The 25,228-nt window shown below is 55.6% G+C and overlaps 1 protein-coding gene across 1 annotated transcript; it reads left to right on the top strand.

Annotated features, from left to right (window-relative positions):
• Positions 1–219: 219 nt before the first annotated feature.
• Positions 220–24,481, top strand: TKT (transketolase). The gene is made up of 14 exons (XM_045832245.1): positions 220–413; positions 9,874–9,991; positions 10,795–10,908; positions 11,692–11,789; positions 15,589–15,780; positions 17,475–17,593; positions 18,439–18,632; positions 19,398–19,562; positions 20,749–20,905; positions 21,031–21,161; positions 21,862–21,945; positions 22,061–22,154; positions 23,424–23,546; positions 24,215–24,481. Exons 1-14 carry the CDS (start codon positions 307–309, stop codon positions 24,388–24,390), a joined length of 1,872 nt encoding a protein of 623 aa, XP_045688201.1. The 5' UTR covers positions 220–306; the 3' UTR covers positions 24,391–24,481.
• Positions 24,482–25,228: the final 747 nt, after the last annotated feature.

Below are 25,228 nucleotides of genomic sequence, written 5' to 3'. Positions count from 1 at the left end.
AGTAAATGTGAGGGGAGTAGGTGTGGGGAGATTAGGCGGACGGAGAGCATCCGGCCGGGTCTCGAGGAACCCAGGCTAGCGGCAGCTTCAGTTTCCCATTCAGTGCCGGAGGGCTGGGACGACGGCTGCTCCCGGGGGCGGGGACGGAGGGGCGGGGTTGTCGGCGCTGCGACCTGGGGTGATGGCGGCGCTCCGCCCTACGGGCGGGCCCGGGAGTCTTAACGCGCCCCCGTGCTGCACCCGGCCTCTGCCGCTGCCCGTCTCCGCCTGAGTTGCTACGCTGTCTCCTGCTCACCCGGCCGCGCCATGGAGGGCTACCATAAACCTGACCAGCAGAAGCTGCAGGCCCTGAAGGACACGGCCAATCGCCTGCGCATCAGTTCTATCCAGGCCACTACGGCGGCCGGCTCTGGGTGAGCGTGCGGGGCGCGACGGGGCTCAGGCCTGGGTAGGGGAGCCGTTTTCGGCAGCCGCGGGCACGCCGGCTCAGTGTGGCTGAGCCGCTGCACGGAGCCACCTCGAGGGAGGCGGCCAGGGCCAGGTCAGGTGGTGGAGACCCGCGCTTCGCAGAACCCGGGCCGAGGGCCCCTTCCGCTGCGTCTCTCCGCCGTGCTTCCGCCCGGTGGGCCTCGGCTCCCTATACGCCTCCGGCTGGTTCTGCCTTTGCTAGACTCCGGCTACCCGGCTGCGCTCTGGCGCGGGGGACGCGACTTGTGAACGGCACGGCTCCTCTGCAGCCCTGCCGGGAAGGCCACCATTATTGCCCTGTCGCGGAGAGCCAGGCCCTGCGCCGTGCGCCATACACGCGCGGCTCTCTGGACCTTTTCCATATCCTGTGTGGGGAAACTGAGGCTCAGAGTTTAAATTAGTTGCTCAAGGTCACACACGGCGAGAGCTGGAATTTGAACCCACGCTCCCCAGCTTGAGAACTCCCCAGCTTGAGAACGACTGTTTTAACACTCGTGTTGCAGAGACAGTCGGGCCTGGCCTCTTCGTCATCTCACAGTGCCCCTCACCTACCATTCCTGCCACCTTGGGTTGGGGTCCAGCTCTGCAGCAGGGGACTGCTGGGACCCCGGACTAGAGAGTAGAATGGGGTGGGGAGGAAGGCGGCCACGTGGATGCAGAACCCTGGCACCCGCTGTGCAGGGAAAGTCTTAGATCTGACTTGGTGGTGTGGGAGGCAGTAGGGGCTTGGGGAGGAGAGACTTCAAGGCTAAGAGGACAGAAGACCTAGTCCCAGGACCAGAAACCTGGTGCACTTTCTCCGGGGCAGAGGCTGGGGCGCCTATCTCCCAGTACTTTTTCAGGGCCAGGCCTTCGGGAAGTGAAGAATGGCTGTTGTTCGTCCCAAGAAACCTACACCGAAGATGGCTAGAAGCAGGGACAGTGATTACCACAGGGGCCACTGCAGAGGCTCGGGGTGGGGTAGTTAAGGGTGTGACTACTACTCTGAAATGAGACAATGGTAGTTCCTACACTCTGGGTGGTTTTGAGGATTCAAGCCCCTCCCTTGGGGTCTGGCACAGAGGCTGCGGAGACAGCAATGTGCTGGGTTCATGAAATGAATTTGGGGACTGGGTGGGGACGATTTCCAAGAACTTTCCTGACCAAGCTGTGTGTTTGGAACAAGGACAAGATTCTAGCTTCTGGCCAATTTCATACAAGCCATATTATTAATTAATAAGTACATCTTTTTGACCTTAAGGTTGGGTGTGTAGAACCCCTTTGTACCTTTAAGACAGCCAGTTTTCAGAAGGGATTAGACCTGCCTTGGCAGGCCTTTTCCCTTCCACCCCACCCCCATGCATACTTTGGACCTATTATCTCCACTGGATTTAGATTAGTCCTACCCATTGTGTGGGAGTCCCTGCCCAGACAGGGGCCCAGCTTGCTCTCCAGGCCTCCTACCCCAGCCTGGAACACAGTAGGTCCGCACACTGTATTGCTTACTGGGTACTACGGGTCCCTTCCCTTGACCATTTCAGGAGGTGGTTTGCCTTGCAGGGCCTTGTTGAACCTAACTGTGTGCTAGGAGCTATTTAGCCAGGCCCCTGGGGGGTCCAGCTGGAGAGACATAGCAGTTACCCACCTAAATAGTGTTACACACCTGAGCATCCCACAGGGCCAGATGAGACCTGCAGACAATTACAGGGCTACTAAGCCAACTGGCATCTCTGGTGTGACACAGAGCAACTTTTATGGCTAATATTGTCTCATGTATTCTGAGAGTGACCCTGGGAGACATGCTTTTACGTTCAGATTTTATAGATGAGGAAACTGAGGCTAGTGTGTTAAGGGACTTGCCTAGCTGGTCATTGGTGGCTGTTCCATGCTGTCCAGTGAAAGGCATGCATCTCGACTTCTGGGGCAGGTGGGAGAATGGAAAGAAATTGGAAATGGGGCAGTCAGGTGGGTTAATGGCAGATATCAATCAGTTTGAAGGCACTTGAGGGAAATGAAACATTTACAGTTGTGGGGGCCTCCCAAAGGGAGGGAGTGTAGAGTAGGTCTGCTGGATTGTTGTTAGGTGGTTAAACTCTGATTTTTGTGAGCGGGAAAAGATACCATGTGGCAGCTGAGGCTTTACGCTGGGGTTTCCATTGTAGTCATAGGGAGGAACTCGCTGAACTGCAAGTGTCCATATGCAAAAAGAAAAAATGTGTAAAAGACTGTGAGTGTGTAAAAGGTGCAGGAAAGAAATACTTGGAGAAAACTTATTTTGCAGAAGGAAGTAACATTGCTATGCAACCCCTATCACAGAGATATTTTGAAAGGTGTTTAACAAGAGCCCTGTGTGTGCACAGAACAGTTTTGAAAGATTTGAGGTCAGAGCAGTGTTCTGGTCACCAGATGTTTGTTTTGAGGCTTGCTGTTTCCTCAGTGCAGTGACCGAGTGCCATCAAGTGAGGGATGCCCTGAGGCTTGGCCTGGTGCGGCGGGCAGTCAGAGATGCCCCCCTTCTGGGGGAACTTACATCCACTATGGGGGTGAAGCTGTGCCTCAGTTAGGTCTTTTCACAGTCACCCGCACAGGCTGGACTCAAACATTCTGTCAGTGAGGATCCTGGCTGTAGGGTTCAGAGTTCGGTGAGGTCCTGGTTTCTCAGTGGCTTTTCAATTCCTGTGCCATCGCCAGGCCCCAGCCAGTGAGGACACTGGCTTCTGTGTCAGGGGAGCTGAGGGACAGAGGACTCTTTGTGGATGCAGCACCCAGTGGCCAGAGATTCTCAGAGGTCATGTCCCTGCACTTGCTCAGGGAACTGTGGCAAGGGTCCAGCTCATCCAGGCTTTAAAGAAACGAAACCCACCGAGTTTATCAGAAGGGGGCTGGCTGCTGAGGCTGGCGGTAATGGTTTTGTGGTCCTCACTGACCACAGCTCTACTGTGGCATCGTCCAAACAGGGCTGAGTGTCACCTGAGGACAGAAGCAGTCCTGAATTGGGGAGGTGCAGGCTGTGCTTTTAACGTGTCCCCAGGGCTTCTGACCCACAGCGTTGGGAGGATCCTTGGAAGCTACTGTCTGGCAGGACCTGGCTAGTGGGCACAGGGAGACGGGAATCTAGCTCCGGCTCTGGCTCTGTTCAGAGTGGCTGTGTCCTTGTCAAGAAGGCCCTTCCCATCCAGGACCTTGATTTCCCCCTCTTAAAAAGAGAGGTTGGTAGATAGGTGGTTTTCATACTGGGTCCCTCGGGAGTGTGACAGGGAGCAGAGGGAGCAAGCTCTGGGGCCCTACCCCCTGCTGTTGTGGGTTTCACATCCTGGTGATCCATGCAACTTTGAAGTGGCTGGAAATACATTCCTGTTCCCAGCTCTGGCATTCAGGGATGCTTTGGCTGAGTACCCAGAGGCCCCCTTCATGGCTCAGGACCCTTCAGGTCTTTGGCTTTTCTGGGCAGAAAACTGTACCCAGGGCCTGCTTCTCCATTCTGGCTGCCTTGCCCCTGCCTGGCCATGACTGAGGCAAGAGCAAAGCCCGTTGAGGTTGCCCCAGCAGCAGCATTTCCCAACCCGCTGTGAAGACACCCAGCTGCCCTGTAAGGACTTGGTCCTCTACTTGAGAGCCTCTGACTCAGCAAGGCTGATAGCCAGTGTTTCTTGAAGCTGGAAACCAGGTGCAGCCCGCTGGTTAGGGCCTAGCTGAGAGGTTCACATGAGCTGACCACACTGTGGCCCTGTTGCAGCTCTGACTCCCAGACTTGGCTCCTTGAGCCAGGCCTGGTCACTAGAGCCTGGTCTCAGAGAATCAGGAACTCCCTTATTGCCACAGAGCAGAGCTCTTTGCCTCGGGTGCTGGGGTATTCTCTGAGGGCAGAACGGCCAAGAGCCAGGTCTAGACAAACTCTGCTCCTATCCTGACAGTGAGGGGGAGTCCCCTCAGACGGGCGGACTTGCAGGAGCCTGGTGGCACGCCGTTTGGACGTCCTGCTCCGAAGTCGGTTGCACTCAGGGGCTGGATGTGACCTCTGAAGGCTGCGCAACTGGGCAGAGGGATGTGGACACTCGAGAACTTCCTCTACTGGGCTCTTAGCACCTTTTTCCTTTAAAAAAAACCAAATCTTTAACAGCCGTATTTTAAGTTTACAGTTCAGTGGCCTTAGTAAATTAACAGTGATTTACCATAAGTTTTAGTGAATTTACTACCTCAAATTTTAGGACATTTCCTCCCTAAAAGACCCCTCATGCTCTTTTATTATCACTCCCCAGTCCCACCTCCAAGCCCAGCTGCCAGGCAACCACTAATCTCCTTTCTGTGTCTAGAAGTGTACCTACTGAATGTTTCCTGTCAATGAGATCAGGCAGAATGTGCTCTTCGGGGTCCAGTTTTTATTTCGCGTGATGTTTGGACGCTCATTCATGCCGTAGCATGACTCAGCACTTCATTTCTTTAATTGCTGAATATTCCATCATGCAGATACACCGCATTGTGTTTATTCGTTCCTCAGTTTCTCACAGCATTTGCTTTTGTCCTCGCTCTTCTGCTGGCAGACAGCGTGACCTTGTCAAGTTAGTTCCCTCCCATGGACCTTGGAGGTCCCACCCTCAGAATGAGGAAGAGGTTAGACTTCATCTCTGGTATGTTAAGAGCTAATACTGAGCAATTGCCATTTGCCTGTGCTCTGTGCCAGACTCTCTACCCACACACAACCTCGTTCATTCAGATTCTATTAACATCTCCATCTTACAGTGAGGAAACCGAGGCTCAGAGAGGTCATGCCCCTGGGGTCTGGGAGCCAGGACGCATCATTTATTCATTTGTACACTTCGTGTCAGGTGCTGTTATGGCCCAAGGATACAAGTGGAAAGGTTCACAGTCCCTACCCTCTTGGAGCTTGAGTTGCGGTAGGATAGATACCCAGTAAATAGACACATAGTATCAGTGGTGGCAGGCGTGAGTGAGGGGAAGAAGAGGTAGTGTGGGCAAGGAGGGCTTCTCTAACCAGGTGACACGGGGAAGAGCTGTGAAGGGACCTCCGGAGGTATGGAAGCAGAGGCTTTCCAGGCAGGAGTCAGCTCGGGCGTTTTGAAGAACAAGGACAGCTTCTGAGCTTCACTTCTGCCCTGGCATCCTGGGACTCTCACCTGAGCATTTTTTTTAAATAAATATATACTCTTAGAAATAATATAATGTAGCCAGTTAAAAAAAAGAACATAATGTAGCCCTGGCCAGGTGGCTTAGCAGGTTTGAGCATCATCCTGTACACCAAAAGGTTGCAGGTTTGATCCCCGGTCAGGGAACATACCTAGGTTGAGGGTTCAATCCCCAGTCAGGCATGTACAGGAGGCAACCGATTGATATTTCTCTCTCACATCAATCTTTCTCTCTCTCTCTCTTCCTCTCAAGAAAATCAATAGACATCCTTTTAAAAAAGACTGTAATATAAATACTGTAGCCCTGACCAGTGTGGCTCAGTTGGTTAGAGCATTGTCCTATAACCAAAAGGTTGCAGGTTGGATTCCCAGCTAGGGCACATACCTAGGTTGGGGGTTTGATCCCTGGTCTGGGTTCCAATCCCCAGACCAGGTGTGAATGGGAGGCAACCAATTGATTCTTCTTTTCTGCATTGGCGTTTCTCTCTTTCCCTTACTTTCTCTTTAAAAGCACTGGGAAAAAAATGTCCTCAGGTGAAGATTAAAGTAATAATAATGTAAATACTGTGTGTATGTTATAAATAACAAACCTTTATGTACCTACCACCAGGTTTAAGAACTAAAATGTTACAGTACTTAGGGAACTCCTGGGTAGACACCCTCCTCCCCCAGAAAGAACTGCACCCCGAATTTTGCATTATCATTCCATTGTTTTTCTTATAGTTTTGTAGTATTTGTATATATTCATAAACAGTGGTCTTTTCTGCTATGCAGACCCTCCTGCATTACGCTCTAGTCACATGTATTTGTGTGACAGTGTTGATGTTGTCTGTATAGTTTCCTTGTTCTCTCATTGCTGCATAGTGTTTACTAGATGAATGCCCGTATATTGTGATTAACCTATTGTTGGTGGACACGTGGGTGGTCCCAGGTCTGGCCCTCGCACACAGTGCGGGGACCCTCTTGTGCGTCCCCAGCAGCTGCGTGAGAGGTGTGTGTGCATTTCGCTGTGGGCGTGTTCCCACGAGCGGAGATGCTGGGCCTGAGGGGAGCATCTGCGATTCCTGGTTTGCTTTCTTTTCAATGGTTAAAAGATCACTCGGGTCTTCTGTTTCTTGAATCTGTTTTGGTAAGTTATTTTTTCCTAGGCTTTTTCCTTTTCCAAATTTTTTTGGTATCAGGTTGTTCAGAGTATTTTATCTGTTCTTATGCCCCTCCTTCCATTTCTCATATTGCCCTTTAGTTTTCCTGAATCCTGCCTTATCAGACATTTACTAAATTTTTTAAGTTTTAGTTTAGCTGGGGTTTTTTTGTTTGTTTGTTTTTTAAGAATTAACTCTTGGCTTTGATTCTAACTTTTTGAGTTGGATTTCAACTTGAGGTAATGGTTTTGCACTCTTCTGTTTTTTATTTACTTTCTTCTTAGGGTACTTATCTCTTCTGCATAACAGATTTTATTTCCTTCTTTATTTTTAAATATTGAGGATCACTCCAACGGGGCTGTTTGAGTTGCTCAGCCTCCCCTGTCTGTGCATTCGCTGAGTGGCCCTGTGACTGACCCCTGAGACTCGGGCCAGCGTGTGTGCGGCATCGGTGTGGTGGGAGGCGTCGGTAGGTGGGAGACGGGCCATTTGTTAATGGAAGCTGACAGCCCTCGTGTCTTGATAATGGAGGGAGCCCAGCCAGAGGAGTGAGGGATTTTTCTCTCCACTCTTCCTTCCGGAAACCCGTGAGCAGGCAGAGTGAATGCTAAAGGCCAGGAGCATCAGGAAGAATGTTTGTCCTCCTCCAGGTGGGGGGCATCTCTGAGAAATTTAACCTATTTCAGTCCAGCTCCGAGCTCTTGGCATCGCCTTCTGAGACTGCACCACCTGGCACTGTCAGTGGACTATTCAGGCCAAGGCAGGGGTTTCAAACAAACTCATTAACTCCCATGTGTCATGGGTAAAGCCCCCTGCAGTGCCCCCTCCCCCGCCTGTATGCGGACAGTGTGTGTCTCTGGGTGTGACATACGCAACACTGTGGAATGGGGCTTCCACCTGTGGTTGTCCCCACCAGGACAGGGTTACAGGAAAAGGTCAGGCCCTGAGTCCAGAGACTCAGTACGTTTTCAGACCTGAAGGCCTTCTAGTAGGTTGAGTTTAAAAGTGACTATGTTTCCTGTGTGCTCAGCACTTTACAGCTTATAGAGCCCTGTCTCAATTCTTGGCTCATTTCATCCCTCCCGACTGCCCTGTGGTCAGTGGTTGGGGGGCGGAGCTCACAGTCCCAGCCCACAGATGAAGAGGTGGGGGCACTGAGAGGTTTGGCATCGGGTCCTCCAGCAGATGACGGTGGCTGAGGCACCTGGGCATTCTGAATGCATGACCTTCCTGGGACTCCTGGACCCCCGCCCCCACATAGCAACCCCATTTACAAGTGAAGAAGCTGAGCCTCGGGGAGGTGAAGCACTTGCTCATACCTCCACCTGGGACTCTTTGCAGGGGGAGACCCCTGAACGAGTGGGGCAGACATCTGGTCTCAAGCCTCCTTATTCTGTGTGTTTTTACTTAGTGGTCTGGGACCACTAGTGTGGCCAGAGGCAGGCTTTAGAAGAGATAAAATATTCCCAGCTCACGCCCCATGGGTCTAGCTAGCAAGGGTTAAAAACCAACTAATTTCTGCCTTCTGGTGTCTCTCCGGGCTCCTCCATGTCCACGCTGCCCAGACCTGGGCGCGCCCCCGCCGTGTGCAGGAAGTGCTTGCATCTGGCACTCCCTTTGCCAGTCCGGCAGGAACATCACCCCGGGGTTACCCTGAGGAGGGTCTGGCCGAGTTCCTGCATCTGGTGGGAGCTGCTCGGCTCACTCTCTGCCCACGTCCTTCCCCTGCTCCTCTCGTATCAGGGTCAAGACGGTTGAAACAGGATTCCTCAGGGATGGGGCTGCTCTTTGAGGCAGGAAGGATAGGAGGTCAGCCTGAACCGGCGTTGACTTGGCTGTGCCCCAGCTGACGTGTGGTGCTGGGGACAAGGAATCTGGGTCCCCGGTCAGCAGAGAAATGTCTCGTTTACATCTCCTCACCTCCCTCTTCCAGGTCTAGTGTCTTTTCCCCATGACCAAGGAGCGCGTAGAAATGGTGAAGTATACAACAGCCGTGTGCTGGGAATGTGTGTACTAAACCAGCATGGACAGCTCTGGATTTCCTACTAATGTGTCTGCACTGGTTGCGACTCACCCCTAACCCGGTGCGGGTGGCAACCGGCAGGGGAGGAGGGAGGCATCTGTGAACCCAGTGTGCATGTGCCCTTTGGTTTGGCATTGGGCGTGTCTTAGCAGGAAGGACCTCGAAGTGTGTTGTCAGGGCTGTGTCGAGCTGCATGGCCGGGCGGCGTGGAGGCCCGTTCCCTCCACGAGACTGTGGGCCAGAGTGCTTCAGCAGGGCTAGCCAGGAACCAGCGTGCCCCAGCCGGACCCCCAACCTCTAGCCCCGTTCTAGGGCTGGAAGGGCAGGCTTCTGGCTTTCGTCAGCCCCACCTCAGCTCTTGTCACAGGCAGAAGGGATTCTTATCTTTTCATGATTGTAGCCTTTCCAGATGAGGTCGTGTGTTTTACCTTTTAAATTCCTGATGGCTACACCAGCCCTCAAAAGGTGCATTGAAAAAGGTGCCAAGTGGCCCATTGATGGTGTTAGAGGGCCTAAAGCCCAAGTCTTCAGACTGCCAGCTCCATGAGGCTTCTGGGAGGTTTGTGGTAATTCCATGAGCCTCAGTTCCTTACCCCTTGACCACGGCCTCAGGACCAGCATCCCTGGGACCTGGGAGGGCAGGATGACCCTCACAGGTAGGCAGAGTTGTGGGCAGTCCCAGTGGGATGTAGGTCACTGGTTTGTCACAGAGGGGCCACAAGTCCTCAGCTTCTGAGTCCTAACTCCTGTTGGGAGCCACAGGGGTGGAACTGAGCTCCACCTGGCACCAGCTGCATCCCAGCCACGGCACTGCCTTGCTCTGGGTCTGTGCTAGCCTGCACAGTGTCCTGGGCCCTCTTTCTTACTCCGGTCCAGCCCCAGAATATTTTAGCTGTGTGACTCTGAAGGTGTAAACTGTTGGCCCCTAGGAGGCCGCAACCCCCGTGCTGCCAGCACTGGCCTCCTTGAGACCCGGTGTGACCTTCCTAGGGAGCAGGAGCACATAGCCCTCTGTGACTCCTTGGGACATGCAGGCCCATGTACGTGGGCTAGTGTGAGCCCTGCAGGCCAGGGATCCAGGGCCATAATGTACCTGTCCGTCTCTTCTGGGCCACAGCCACCCCACGTCATGCTGCAGCGCCGCGGAGATCATGGCTGTCCTCTTTTTCCACACCATGCGCTACAAGTCCCAGGACCCCCGGAACCCTCACAACGACCGCTTTGTGCTCTCCAAGGTAGGAGCCGCCCTTCACCTGGGGCTGCGGGTCATGGGCCCTGGGGGTCATGGGCCCTGGACCCCTGAGAAGATGCTGGCAATGGGCCATCGCCAGGGGGACCCCCTCCCTAGTGTAATCCCAGCCCTGGCCCATGCTTCTTCCCCCAGGCCCCTCCCTCAGTGTCCTGCTCCGTGCTGAGCCAGCTGATAAACTTAACTCGAGTTAAGGAGTGAATTAACAGGGGACAGTGGAAGTAGTCTGCCGGGTGTTGTGCCTGCTGGCACGTGCAGGACTTGAGTCCAGGTCTGGGCACGGCCTTGTGGCTTTCTGCACAAATTTCTCTGTGCTGTGCTAGCACCCCAGGCCACGGCTTGTTCCCTCACCGCAGCAGGGATTGGGATGGGGCACCCTGACCTGCCCTCCCTCATGAGAATCACAGCCATGCCACAAACCCCTGAAATTCACCTGTGCCCAGGCCTTAGCTCTGTGGCCTCTTGTCTTTCGGGGCATTAGAGCTTAGATGTCTGTCCAAGCCTGCTCACATGCCAGAAACCAGGGATTAGGGCAGCCGGCTGCCTGCTGGGGTTTTGGCTCCGGCAGCCTCACAGCTGTGCTCCCCCTGCACCTGTCCTGGGGCTCGCTCGGCCTGGGCTGTGGACCTCTGGGCTGGAGAGGGTAAAAGGAGAGGAAGTGGCCTTCACTTAGTTCCTCCCGTGAAATGGATACCCTGGCCTGCAGGCTTGGCCAGGCCCCGGATTTCAGTGTGTGGTGGGAACAGCCCCATGCCCCTGTCTGACCCCGCCCTCCACTGTCCCTGGCAGGGTCACGCGGCTCCCATCCTGTACGCTGTTTGGGCCGAAGCTGGCTTCCTACCCGAGGCAGAGCTGCTGAACCTGAGGAAGATCAGCTCCGACTTGGATGGGCACCCTGTCCCGGTAAGTGTGCAGGAGCCGCACGAGCCTCTGTCCCACTTCCTGTTTCCCAAGTCATGTCAGAAGTGGGGCAGTGGCGCCCAGTGAGGAGCGAGGGTGTTGAAAGGCGGAGAAGGGCACTGACATGAGGAAGGAAAGAACTGGGTGCTTTCAGGGCTTGCTCCATTTGAAAAAGCTGGTGCTGAAGGATGAGGCCTTTCAAGGCCCTGGCCCAGGGTCGACTGCAGAGACGACTTCTCTGCAAGGACCAAGCACCCAGCTTTCCTTCCCCATGGGCCTCCCTGGCCATATAGATGAGCTCGTGAGAAGAGGTTCATGGTGGCAATAAGGGTGTCACAGGATGGTGGTGCTCCAGGGAAGGGACCCAGTATGCTCCTCAGGGTGCTAATCCCTGCAGGTTACCATAGAAAATATCACCCCCTCCCCCATCTGGGCACCCACTAGGGCCAAGTGTTTTGGCAGTTTTGTCATGAATTCTGCCAGCTACTGCGTGGGGTGAATGGTGTGGACTCCCCTCACAAATGAGGGCACTGCGGCCCAAAGAGGTTCAGTTCGGGCCTGAGGTCACACACCTTCCTGGTGGACAGAGATGGTATCTGAACTGCACCCACAGTTACTGCTGTGTGCGACTGAGAACTCACATCTGGGTGGGGGCTGCCCTGGGGCCGAGCCTTCTGCGGACCTAGCCTGCACGGCCAGGCCTGGGTGGGGATGAGGCCAGGACCCTGCGAGGTGAGCTACTTCCTTCTCTCCCCTATGAGTAACTGCGGCCCTCTGTTATGACAGAAACAAGCTTTCACTGATGTGGCCACTGGCTCCCTAGGCCAGGGCCTTGGGGCCGCTTGCGGGATGGCCTACACGGGCAAATACTTCGACAAAGCCAGGTAACACTTCCGTTCCCCACCCTGTCCCTCGATAGTTTGGGGAGGGGTTTGGGTTTAAACACTGCGCCAGGCACCGCCTCTTGCCTGAGTCGGAGCTGAGGAACAGTGCACGTGTGGCCTGAGGCTGATTCCATGACCAGATCCCTTTTCAGACGAGGAAGCAGGCTCAGGGGAGTGACGGGACCTCCACGGGTGCCTGACAGTGACCACTGGGGCCAGGTTTGGGCCCAGAGCCCATGCTCCTGGCCACATGTTCTTTGTCCAGAGTGCTTTGGCTGATGAGTTCCTGTGCCACCCCTAAGCCTGGTTCTTGGACCCCGGAAAGTCTCAGTAGGCCCCACCCTCTAGTGTCTGATTAAGTGCTACAAGCCCAGGCCGAGCTGGCCTTTGTCTTGGGAAATGAGAAGATTGTGTATTCTGGAGGGTTCTGGGCACCTCTGAGCCCCACCTATCAGCTGGGGAGAAATACACACTGGAGAGTGACCTGATCATAGAGACTTGCTATTCCAGCGCCAGGTGGTTGGAGGCACAGTTCAGCCACAGGGCTGTCTACTGCGGCCCCTTTGCCCTGCAGACCGGTCTTCATTGCAGGAGGGGTGGGGTGTTGGCTGCAGGCTTTAAGGACATCACTTGTCAGATGGTCTCTGATGCCGTTACAGTGCAGGGCCCCGTACTCAGTGCTCAGAGCTTCAGAGACTTTCACCTTGATAAGTCCCCTACAGGCTGAGTGGTGACAGGTATACAATTACCCCCCCCACCCCACCCCCAACCCACACACACTGTTGGAGAAACTGAAGTAAGATGTGGTGGAGGCAGGATTTGAACCCAGGGCATGTACCCCAAGTCCATATTCAGAGTCCCCAGACTGTTCTGAGGGGCCTGAGGGAGGCACAGGGGGTTCAGGGGGCCGCGTGGGTAGGAAACTTCCTAGAGGAGGGGCTGCTGGAGCCTGGCCTGTGGGTGACAGGAGGGGGTGCAGCTATGCAGCAATGGCTTCCCCAAGTGCCTACAGTCCACCCCTGGCCGAAGGGCCACAGCTAGGTGGTCCATCATGGGGTTGTGGCGGTAACTGCAGGCCCACCAAGGACAGGTGGCTGCAGGGAGCCTGATTGGATGCTACACTGCAGTGAGCAACTACTGTGTGCAGGGGAAGGGGCTCCTGGGACAGCTCTTCAGGAGGGGGGGGTGCGGGGGGGGGTGGGGCTGTGAGGTGCCCCAGGCCCCCTCAGGCCACTGTCACCTGGCAGCACAGCATTCACCTTCAGTCCCGTGAAGTGAAGAAAGTCAAGAAGAATGGGATGTATGTTTAGGAGTATTTTATTTGGCACAGAAGCAGAGATGTGAGTTCATTAGTCCTTACAGCTGCTTGAAATGATTCTCTGTGAAGGGCCATTTCCTGACCCTAGTGCACGGGAAGGAGCCAGTGTAGGAAGAAGGTTGAGCTGGGTTCCCAGCAGCAGGGCTGGCTGAGGCCCCGGGCCTGGGCCTGGGCCTAGGCCTGGGCCTGGCCTGTACCTGGGGGAGGGGATGGCAGGGTGCCAGGAATTAATCAGGCCGTGCCAGGCTCCCGGGAATAGTGTCCTGATAGAGCAGACCTGGCCTCTGGGTGTGTCACCCAGCCCCCAACAGCTAGCATACATCAAATTGACTCTTTTTTTTTTTAACTAATTTTTGTGTTTGGATTATAAAATACCAAACTCATTTGAAAAATACAAAAAAGCATTAAAATGAACACTTTCTTTATTCTTAACCACTCCCCCATTTAAATCTCACTTAATGTATCATAGTTCCTCCATATTATCATGAGAAAAAACATACAATTTTGTCATCCTAGTAGTTATACGATTTCACATTCTGCTTTCTAGAAAAATCTAAACACCATGAACATTTTCTCACATTGTAGCTGTCAGGGGCTCGTTTTAATGATTGTGAGATGCTCTGTGTTATGGGCCTGCTATGACCCGTTTGGGCTGTCCTCTTCGGACATTTGAGGAACTTTTCAAACACCTCTGCAGCAGGCGCCAGTCCTCTGTTCAGGGCCCCTTCCCTTTGTGGTGGTGACTCGGAGCCTCGGGTGGGACCTGGCCTCTGCGGGGCTCCAGTGGCTTCCGAGGACCCTGGGATGGCTTCCTGACCTGAGGCTGGAAGCCCCAAAGGGCTGATCTCACTTCCTTGGAAGTGGGTGTGGGGTTGGGAAGGCAGCCAGTCTGCTTCCCGGGAATCCCTTGCTGGAGAAGCTGAGTTATCTCCAGGCCTCTGGCTCAGCCCCATCTGGCTGGTGACTTCTAGGAGCTTCTGTGCCAGACCTGACCCCCCTGCAGAGCTCAGCTTCGGATAAGCCCATGCAGGCCCTGGGCCTGCTGCTCCTGGCCAGGGAACTGGTGGCCTGGTCTGTTGGAGGCCACAGAAGGGAGGAATGGGGGACTCTTCCTTGACCTGCTGGCCTGTGGTGGTGCTGAGTCATGCTGACATGGCCACCCTTGTCCCTGCCCTTTTTCCCATCTAGGGCCGCCTTCTGCTGCCACGGCTGGCAGCTGTGTCCCCTCTGGGCCCATCCAGGCACCAGCCTCACTCCCTGGGCCATGCACCTGGGCCCTGGGAAGGGGGCATGGGGGTCCTAAGTTCTGCTGCTCCTCCCCCTGAGTGCCTTCCTAGACAGCAAATAGCAGGCAGTCTGGATCAGGCGGCCAGACCTATGTTTGAATCCCCCTTCAGCTACTCCCAACCACATGACCTTCAGACAAGTCCCTTAACATTTGAGCCTACTTCCTCATCTGTATGGTTTGGAAATAACAACTGCATTTACCTTCCCTGGAGGGTTCCTCGGCATAGGGCCCAACACCTTGCTGGGGCCCCTGAGAGCCCAAATGCCACATGCCGGCCTGTGAGTGGGGTTCTGGTTTGTGTGCTTGTGGCTGCTGTCCCTTAGCCATGCCCTCACGTCCAGGGGATGTTGGGAATGGGAGTCCGGGGGTCAGAGTCCCTGCTGGTCGGTCACCCTGCCTCTGGCCTCACCCTCTTAGTTCCACCCTTCCGCGGGTCCAGGGAGCGTTCTGTTCACTGAGTAACATCCCAAGTTCAGTGCTCCTCTAACCGAGTCACACTGCCTTTGCAAAGACTGTGGTTGCCTGCGTTGGGGGCAGGAAAAGGCCCCTGGGGTGGAGAAAGCCCAGGCCTAGCTCCCCTTGTCTCGGGCATCAACCAGCCTCGGACCCTTGGGAAAGTCCATCCTGTGAGGCACCCATCCTGTCATGAGCCCCCCGCCTGCACTGACACCCATTCCTCACCTGAGGCCTCTCCCTTGAGGTGCTGCTTGGCACACCTCCCAGCCTTCCCGGACCAGCTCCTTCTAACAGAAATGTCCCCTTTCCTGCTGGCCCACCCAGCGATCCCCAGGGCTCACCCAGCACTCCTGGTGCGTGGGTGGGTGGAAAGAAACAGGTGCACCCCTGCAGCAGGCGGTCCAGGCCCCTCCTGCCCACTGCGAGTTGTTGGCCCCGTGAGCATTCGTTTCCCTTGTGCCCTGACGACCCCCCAGTTCTCTGAATCTTACCGACCAGACTGCTGTGTCTTGGAGCTCTGTTTCGTGGCAGCCCGCACTTCCTGGAGCTCCTGACAGCTCCCTTCACAGCCATTTCCTTGGGGTGTGGACTTGGGGTGGGCATCAGGGGCCTCTCGGCACTGTGACACGTCATGGGTGGTGGCCCCTCTACCCAGAGCGTGGGCTCCTTGGGAGGGACAGGTCAAAAGCAAGTGGCCCAGGTGAGAGTGCCAGCCCCATGCCCCTCCCCATCTGCAGCTACCGTGTCTATTGCCTGCTGGGGGACGGGGAGCTGTCGGAGGGCTCCGTGTGGGAGGCCATGGCCTTTGCCGGCATCTACAAGCTGGACAACCTTGTTGCCATTCTGGACATCAACCGCCTGGGCCAGAGCGATCCCACTCCACTGCAGCACCAGCTGGATGTCTATCAGAAGCGCTGCGAAGCCTTCGGGTATGTACGAGGCCGTGACCAGAGGCTAATGAGTCTCCCTTCCTCAGGTTTTGACTTACAATTTCAGATTTGGGCATTTGGCCTTAAAGTTGCAGCCCAGGCCACTTCAAGGGTTTGTAGGCTAAAGCCCAGTTTTAAATGAGTTCCTTTGTGTGGTTGTGTGACACAAAAGTTCTGAGGCTCCATAATGTTCTCTCAAACATCCTTACTTTATTCTTGGGGCTAAGGTGGGGGCGCGTGGTGTGAACTAGGCTTGCTCAGTGAGGGTAAGGGACAAGCAGGGGTTTGAACCCGAGTCAGCTGGCTGCCTGCGTGCCCGGCTTCAGCCGAGGCACGCTGGCAGCCAGTAGAAGAGAACAGGCCCCCTCTCCTAGTGAAATGGGAGAAAGCGTTTTCAGACCCCCCCATGGGCCTTCAAAGGTTGTAAATTCAGAGTCACGTGTTACAAAGCGGGGAAGTCCTTCTGGGTGGGCGCCAGCCAGCAGGGCTTTCCCTCGATTACAAGTCGCGCTGCAGTGAGGACTCTGAGGGCCTCAGGCCCGCCCGAGGAGACTGGGGAGGACTCTGGGCCAGGGCTGTGCAGGGCTCTGAGGCCTGAGGGCCCTCTGTGGACATGTCAGTGACTAAGAAGGTCAAGGTGGAGTTGTAGTACTGATTACACAGGAGACATGGTTTGTCATCTCTGATGACTGCCCTTACAGAGAAAGTGAAGAGAGCAACTATTCTTTCTGCTGATAGAAGAGGAAACTGAGCCACAGAGTGCCTCAAGGGTCTCCGTCAGGCCACTTAGGGCTGGGGACCTGGAGTAACCCCAGCGGCTGGCCTGTGTCTAACCTTGTGGCTCCGAAGCCAGATTCCTTAAATCCTGGCTCCATCACTACGTTGCTTTTGGACCTTCAGCAGGTTACCCCACCTTCAGTGTCTCAGTTTACTTGTCTGTAGAATGGGGGCGGCAGTGCCCCACCCCCAGGCTGTGCGGAGACTTGCAGGGCTTAATGTGTGTGGCGCTCGGCCACCACCTGCACAGAGTGTGCCCTTGGTACATGTTAGCAACTATTTTCATTATTTTGTTTGTTGATTTTAAGGATAGAGAGGAATGGGGGCAGAGGGAGAGAGAGATAGACATTGATTTTATGTTCCACTTATTCATGCATTCATTGATTGATTCTTGTATGCACACTGACCAGGGGTTGAACCCCCAACCTTGTATTGGGACGATGAACTAGCTGGCCAGGGCTCATTATTGTTAACCTGCCATAAAGCCTCCCAGAAGGGATTGCTCTAAAGGGAAGGTTGCCCCTCCCCGGCTTTTCCCTAGATGTTTAACAGCATGGCCCGATTGAAAAAAGTTTGCAGCACCATAGCCAGCATCTGTGGAATGATCGGATAAGTAAAAATTGGGCCAAAAAATTCATCAAGAATCCAAACCAGTGCATTGTCCCAAAAACAGCTTTCAGTAGGAAATGAATAGAGCAGGAAAGAAAGAGGCAATAAGTGAACTAAGCTTTGAACTACTTAGGAGAGGGGAGGCAAATCTGTTCAAAGCAAACAAGAGGAAGTGAAAAGAGAAAAGAAAACCCAGACTGGAAACAGGGATGTTTTACACGCCCTGACCCCAAAGCTCTTCTCCAGATGGTAGCTGTGCGGTGGACGAGGGCAGGCCTTGCCCCTCACTGCCCTCTCTCTGTCCCCAGCTGGCACGCCATCATTGTGGACGGACACAGCGTGGAGGAGCTCTGCAAGGCCTTCGGCCAGGCCAAGCACCAGCCAACAGCCATCATTGCCAAGACCTTCAAGGGCCGAGGGATCACGGGTCCGTAGGCACATGCCTCCCTCCCCACCCCTGGGACTGGGCCCTGTGGCTAGCTGAGGGGCCGGGGGCGGGGGGCGTTCAACGAAAGGGGGCATGTCTCTAAGATCACGTGTCCAGAGAGGCACCAGCCCTTTGCTGCTCTTGCAAGTACACCCCAGCTGGTGACTCAGTGGTCTGCATGGCTGAGCCAGGATTCAAACCCAGGGCAGGGTGGCCTTGGCTGAGGGGCACGTGTAGGCAGGAGGAGAGGCAGGACCTGGGCGGGGCCTGTGGGCAAGGAGAAGGGACACTGGTGTGAGATCATGCCTCACACTCCTTCCCTGGCTGACATTTGCAGTGTTCTTAACAGCCCCAGCTGTCATCCTGAGCTGACAGAGAGCCCTGAGAGAACCTGGAAAGACCTGAGTTCTCCCCGAGAGGCTAATGGGCAGGGCAGCCGTCCCCCAGCAGAACAGAGCTTAGAGAGGATCTGGAAGAGGGCCCTGCAGCAGGCAGGGGAGTGATGTCGGCAGGCTGCTCCCCAGCAGCCAGCTGGGAAAAGGGGTGGGAGATGGTGGGGAACTTGCATAGGGACATAGGGAATCCATGGCACTGGAGGGGCTGGGACAGGGGGAAGCCTAGGTGTCTAGCCAGTGGGGACCAGGCACGTGGAGTCCCGGTCGCCATGGCTCTCCTTGTCTGACCCCCAAGGTGCCCGGCACAGGGCTGCCCTTGGCTGTGATGACACTATTCCCCCCTCTACCCTGACCTCCCTTCAGCGGGTGGAGGCCCCGTGGAGGAGCTTCCTGGCCCTCTGGGAGTGTCTATCTTACCTGGCCCTCTGCCCTCCTACATTGGACCCACAGGGGTAGAAGATAAGGACTCTTGGCATGGGAAGCCGCTCCCCCAGAACATGGCGGATCAGATCATCCAGGAAATCCACAGCCAGATCCAGAGCAAAAAGAAGATCCTGGCGACTCCCCCGCAGGAGGATGCCCCCTCGGTGGACATCACCAACATCCGCATGGCCACTCCACCCAGCTACAAAGTTGGGGACAAGGTAGAGTTGGACCTCACTTTTCTAGATTAGCTGGGGGGGGGGGGCGCTGTGGTCTCTGACCCCCCAAAGTTGGGGACAAGATGTGTCTCTAGAGGGTTGGCAAAGCGAAGAGAGGGATCATTTCAGAGTGAGAAGGAACCCTGAGGAGCTGCTCCTGTCAGTTCCTTCATGGGAACAGCCAGCTGTGGAATCATTTACCTGTAGAAGCTCAGAGAGGGCAAGGGACTTGCCCATAGTCACACAGCAAGCTATTGGCAGCACTGGGATCAAAGCAACACGACTCCTGAGTCCCCCATCAGGGCCTTGGCCTGAGCTCAGGACTGGCCCTTGTCTGGACTGGCAAAGGCTCAGGAGGCCTGCTCTGCTCCGTACCCCTACTCCCCCGTGTGAATCCTGCTGTGCAACTGGCGTTGGGCCTTCTGACCACCACACTGTCGGTGTATTCCCACACAGACTTGGCTGAGCTCACAGTCCTCCCTCACAGGCAGGGGGCGTGAGGGTGTTAGGGCATCTTTTGCAGCACAAACAGCCCACAGCTGGGCTGGGACGAGGGACTGCAGGGAGCAGAAGTACTTGTTGGGAACCTTATAAAAGTTAACTTTCCACAGGGCCGTGTGTTTTGGTCTTTGTTTTTCTGCTCCAATTTTTGCTATTTTCCTTCCTAAAAGGTGTAGTCCCCCAGAGGCTGTGCAGGGCAGTAGGCCGTAGGCCACACCTCACACATGCCCACAGTGGTGCTCAGCCGTCTCACTGTCTTCTCCACAGATAGCTACCCGCAAGGCCTATGGGCAGGCCCTGGCCAAGCTGGGCCACGCCCACGACCGTGTCATCGCTCTTGATGGAGACACCAAGAATTCCACCTTCTCAGATCTTTTCAGGAAGGAGCACCCAGAACGCTTCATTGAGTGCTACATCGCTGAGCAGAACATGGTGAGTGCCAGGGGCGGGCAGGTGACACGGGGCCAGCCACACCTTAGGGGAGAGGTCTGAGGTGTGCGGGGGCAGGACCTGAGCCCCCTCCACACACACTGTTTTGGGCAGCTATGCTGGTTGTGCCAGGTGCCTCCCAGGTGTCTAGGGAGACCCCATAACAGCTAGGACCCAACATTGACCCTTGACCTCAGTAGCCGTACTTTGCAGGGCAGGGTGTCACATCCTGGTGTAAATGCACTGGATGAACGTGCAAACAGAGGAGCTGAGTGAGGCTGCAGGTGTGCATAGGAGGAGCTGCATGAAAGCCAGGTGTGGTGGCGAATGGGTTCTCTCTGGGGCTGAAGGGCCTTCCTAGCGGAAAGCAGGGCTGAAACATGATGGGCCACCCATTTGAGTCTGCTGAGCCCTTTTATGCACAAGCCTCTGGGCCCCTGCCATGCACACAGTTGGGTTAGCAGCCCCTTGTCAGGAACTGAGGTGGTGAAATAGGGAGCATGTTTTGTCCTGTTTCTCAAAATACCTGCTTCTCAAAATATCTGCTTCTCCTGGCCAAGAAGCCCATTGGACTGCAGGCCTTTAGGGACTGAGAGCTTCCTCCCTCGGGATGGTTCTACCACATCCAAACTTCTTCCAGCTGAACGTGAGGTTCTCACTCTGCGGCTTCTAGCCTTGGCAGCTGGAGGGTCCAGACTAGACTGGCAGGAGTGGAGGTTGGGGAGACCCTAGATCTAGAGAAGGAGGGCTCACATCAGCAGTGGGTGTCAGAGCTGTGGAGGGGTCAGCTGGTCTGGAACCAGTGCCCATACTCAGTGCTGCTGGGCTGGAGCCTCCACGGGCACACAGAGGGGCTGGGAGGACTGGTCTCTGCAGAGGCCTTGGGGTTAGTGGGGTGGGGGTGGGGGGGTTTGTGCAGGCTGGGAAGGATAGACTGTTCTGCGCCCAGACTTCAGTAGCCTGCCCTGTGAAAGGCTTTACTTGTTGCTAGTGGGAAAAGTGTTCCCCAGGACACTAATTCTCAGAGTGCTTTTAAAATGGTTATTTCAAGTTGAAGGAGTCTGGTGTTTGGAAACAGACTGCAGAGTCCATGCACGAGCAGAAATCAGTTGCATCAGGGAAGGCGGAGAATTCACAGTCCCCAGGATGACGGAGCCCCCTGACCACCCTCTCCCTCCTTTGCCCCCAGGTGAGCATCGCCGTAGGCTGTGCCACTCGTGACAGGACCGTACCCTTCTGCAGTACTTTCGCAGCCTTCTTCACGCGGGCCTTCGACCAGATTCGCATGGCAGCCATTTCCGAGAGCAACATCAACCTCTGCGGCTCGCACTGCGGCGTGTCCATTGGTGAGTTGCACAGGGGCCAAGACACTTACACCTACAACTTTCCGGACTTCTGGACCAGGCAGTAAGCGGTGGGGCGGGCCCATGGATGGGGGTCTTACTTCAGCATGTCCTTTCCCAAATCCCAGGGGAAGACGGGCCCTCTCAGATGGCCCTGGAAGATCTGGCCATGTTTCGATCAGTCCCCATGTCAACTGTCTTTTACCCAAGTGATGGAGTGTCTACAGAGAAGGCGGTGGAATTAGCAGCCAATACAAAGGTTGGTCACACTGTGGCTGTAATTTCTTCAGCTGGCAGCTAGCTCTTCCTTAGAGGGGTTGGCAGGGAGGCCAGCATGCAGGCACAGAGCTGCTCATTCGCTGCCCCACAGTGGTGTCTCCTGGCCTTGCCCCTACTGTTCGTAGCTTGCAGGAGTTAGACTAGGAAAAATGAGACACATGCCATCCTTCTGCCTCAGGCAGGCATTGCTTGGTGATGGCCATGCTCTTTCTCCACTGAGTCCTGGCAGCCCCTGCCAGTGGGGCAGCTGATGCCTCCCTGGCCTCCCTGAGTTGGACTCACTGCGACATGGTGAGCAGCATGGGCCTGACCACCAGCTGTGCTGCCCCAGACTGGAGTGCCCTGAGGTCAGCATGCTGGGGGCATTCTAGCCGAGCGGCCCCACTTGGAGCCATTCCACCTGATGGAAAACTCACTTTCCGTCTGGAGCTGGGGGCTGGCAAAGCCGTTGGGCCAGTGTCACTTGGGAGGAATGTTTGGAGAGGTACATGCTGCAGAGGGCAAGAGAGTCCCTTTTCCTCCCAGAGCAGCCAGCACAAGGGGACTGACAGACACCTTCACGGGGACCATAGCATAGAGGACGTTTGCAGGTGGGAGGCGACGGCCTCTCTAGAGAGACTTTGCTGTTCGAGGTTGGGTGTGCTACGTCCGCAGCCCTCAGTTATTCCGTTTCCTCCCAGGGCATCTGTTTCATCCGGACCAGCCGCCCAGAAAATGCTGTCATCTATAACAACAACGAGGATTTCCAGATCGGACAAGCCAAGGTCGGTGCGGTTGGTGCCCTTGCGAGACCCCACAGAATGCGCCCGAGGTCAGGGCCCTCCTCAGCTCACCTGTCCCTGAGTCTCACTGGACCCACCTCCCCCGTGTCACCCCCAGGTGGTCCTGAAGAGCAAGGATGACCAGGTCACTGTGGTCGGAGCTGGGGTGACCCTGCACGAGGCCTTGGCTGCTGCGGACCTGCTGAAGAAAGGTGAGGAGGGGAGGACCCAGTCGTAGGTCAGATGCTGACTAGGTCCTAGGTGCATACTAGGTCTTAGGGGCAGGAAGTAACTTCATCCAATTATGTGATGATAATACCCACCCTTTGAAAACTTACTGCATGCCTGGTATGATGCTGAATTCTGGGGTTGTAGTGGCCACAGTCCCTGCCCAGGGGCCCTGGGGTTGAGGTGCCCAGCACAGCAGTCAGATCAGAGACCCTGGGGCCTGCCAGTGGGAGTGAATCGCCACTTAGCCGAGCACTAGTTAAGTTAGCACCACTGTGCCTCGCTTTTCTCATCCATAAAATGGAGATACTGTTACCTTCCCCATGGGGCTATTCCCATTGCCAGCTTGAAAGTGTTGGCTGCTGGGAATGCAGGGGAGATAGGCATTAGCCTCCCTACAATAAAATCACAGAGGTCACATCTCAGCCATGCTGAGCACACAGGAGAGGGTGGACGTGGGTGTTCTTGGGGCAGTGACCTCAGATGTGTGTAGGACTGATAAGCAAAGGGGGCGTGAAGAGGCCCAGGCAGAAGGAATGGCGTGTCCAGAGCTCCGAGGAGCTGGAGGCAGATGGGGGCAGGAGCAAGATGGGCTGGAGAAGCCGGGGAGCCTGGCCCGGGCAGGGATGGGGCCCAGGGGGAGGGTGCAAAGGAGGCGTGGCTGAGCTGGACTTGTCCTTCTGAGGTCGTTCGGCTGGGTTATCACCTGACCTGATGCCCTCACGCTTGCCCGAGGCCGCAGCTTCCCTCCCCATCATCCCACGAGCACATGGCTTATCTCGGTGTAGACCTTTGGACCTGTCTCTGGCTTCCTTTCACCTCCAAAGGCATCTGTGAGGGTGAAGGAAAGCTCTGCAGGCCCACTAGGTATTCTCAGACAGTCCAAAGGCCACGATCCCCTGACCCAGGGTGTGAGGGAAAACAGACACTCCAGACACTCCTAAAACAGGCCAGGAAAAGCTCCCAGGAGGTGGGTGGGTGCAGAATGCTGGGGTGCATGGGCACCACATAGCGGCAGAGGAAAGGGGCACGCACTGGGGGTTGGCAAGCATGAGCTGAATGGTGGGAACGGGAAGGGGGCAGTTGGCCCTCCCCAGGACAGGGGCAGGACACAGGCTGAGCATTTAGCTAGGTGACAGACAGCTCTCAGGACACCCCAGCCAGTCCCCTTCCCGGGGGCTCATCAAAGGGCAGACCCACAGCATCCAGCCCAGTTCCCCTCAGCCACGTCCCTGCATCTTCTACCCCTGCAGAAAAGATCAACATTCGTGTGTTGGATCCTTTCACCATCAAGCCCCTGGACCGGAAACTCATCCTGGACAGTGCCCGTGCTACCAAGGGCAGGATCCTCACGGTGGAGGACCACTACTATGAAGGTAAAAGGGCCTGGGCCAGAGAGCCTGGGTCATAGGAGGGCCGGGGGACACAGGGCTGGACAATCCTCCTGTATCCCAGCCCTTAGGGGCCACCCCAAAGCCGGCCTCAGAGCTGCTGGGACTTGGCCTCTTTGGCCTCAGGCTGGGCCTGGGAACCCAGCGAACTCTCAGCTGTGGTAATTGCTCCACGGAGCCCCTGCCACCCAGGAAGCCAGTGTGGATCCTGCTCTCGCTGCTAAGAGCAGGGAAAGGGTAGCTTGTGTCCAGAAGTAGTTATTGTGTTGAAACAAACTGAGAAAGCCACACAGATTTGTTTTGTGAGTCCTTCTCAAAGCTGTCCTTGATAACCACACACCACCTTCTCCCCAACAGGAGGGGAAATGGCCTAGACTCTGAGGTAAAGTGCAAATGCTAGCCTATTGATGACAGCTGCCCAGATGATGTAGTTAAAATGATTCAGAGGCCACATTTGGGCTTACAAAAAAAACAGTTGGCAGTTGATGAAGGAGTCACGTCTGTTCAGCAGTCCTCGTGGGGAAGGGGCAGTGTGTGTGCCACCTCTGTCATCCTTGAGGTGGAGACTAAACTCAGAGACAGCAGAGGGCCAGAGGCCCCAACCCCTGCTCCCCCTGGGGCCAAATCACCTGAATCACCTTTCCTTTGCCCAGGTGGCATAGGTGAGGCCGTGTGCTCGGCAGTCGTGGGCGAGCCTGGTGTCACTGTCACCCGCCTGGCCGTCAGCCAGGTCCCGAGAAGCGGGAAGCCAGCTGAACTGCTGAAGATGTTTGGCATTGACAAGGACGCCATTGCCCAAGCTGTGAGGAGCCTCGTCACCAAGGCCTAGGGGAGGGTGGCTGTACACATTCCTGAGAGATTCTGGCAGAGGTGCTCAGAGATATACTGAGAGGAGTGGTAAATATATGTTTTGAGAAAAATCAGCCTCTGAAATGTTTTTTTCTTTGTGGATGCACCCAGTGCTGGTTCTGGGGAAGAAGGGTGGAGGGAGACAGAGGGGGACATGTCATCCTTGCTCTGGGCCAGAACTTGGGGACCCAGGGCCTTCTACAGTCACCTCCCCAGGCATCCACCTCAACCACATAACCGCTGCTGCCTCGCAGTCACCTCCAGGTGGCATTGGACTGCAGTCCGCCCTCAAGCCCAGAGGCTGCAGCCCCAATCCCTCGCCTCACCCCCAGCCGCCAGCCCCAGGGACGGTGGGAGCTGCCTCAGGCCAGGAGCTGTCAGGGTGCCTTAGGGCCATCTCAGCTCCCTCAAGGACCCACAGCCCTGCAATCAGAGGTCTCCCAGGGTGAGAAGGAGCATTTGTTTCTTGTCCCTACTCCTTGCCATATCTTAACCAGTAATCTCCAAGGAGTGTCCTGAGAAGAAGGTGACCCTCGGCTTGGCATCAGGGCTGCAGGTGGGTTAACAAGAAGGTCCGGCTCCCACCCTGCACCACAGACCAGAAGTCCTCAATCCTAACTGCGGGACTGCCTCCCCTCAACTTGTTAAAATGTCCCTGGGACTCTGCATTTGACCGCTGGCCCAAGAGCATCTGATGTCATTTAGAGGGTCCTGCAGGTCTCCACTCTGGCCCCTACCCACCGCTGGTTCCCTCACTCCTGTGACCACAGCTTATTTTCCCCCCTGCTACCTGGGCTCAGAATCAGATTTGCTTGTGG

Source organism: Phyllostomus hastatus, unplaced genomic scaffold (assembly GCF_019186645.2).
Source record: "Phyllostomus hastatus isolate PE091 unplaced genomic scaffold, TTU_PhHast_1.1 phas_contig_16, whole genome shotgun sequence".
Classification (NCBI taxonomy): Eukaryota; Metazoa; Chordata; class Mammalia; order Chiroptera; family Phyllostomidae; genus Phyllostomus; species Phyllostomus hastatus.
The sequence above is the reverse complement of the archived record's forward strand: the minus strand, read 5'-3'. Positions and strand labels throughout refer to the sequence as shown.

Bases quoted from the DNA above. Each gene is read 5' to 3' on its own strand.
- TKT (XM_045832245.1), top strand. From the start codon at position 307: ATGGAGGGCTACCATAAACCTGACCAGCAGAAGCTGCAGGCCCTGAAG. The intron at 414-9,873 runs GTGAGCGTGCGG...TCTGGGCCACAG, and splicing joins ACTACGGCGGCCGGCTCTGG to CCACCCCACGTCATGCTGCA. The intron at 21,162-21,861 runs GTTGGTCACACT...GTTTCCTCCCAG, and splicing joins AATTAGCAGCCAATACAAAG to GGCATCTGTTTCATCCGGAC.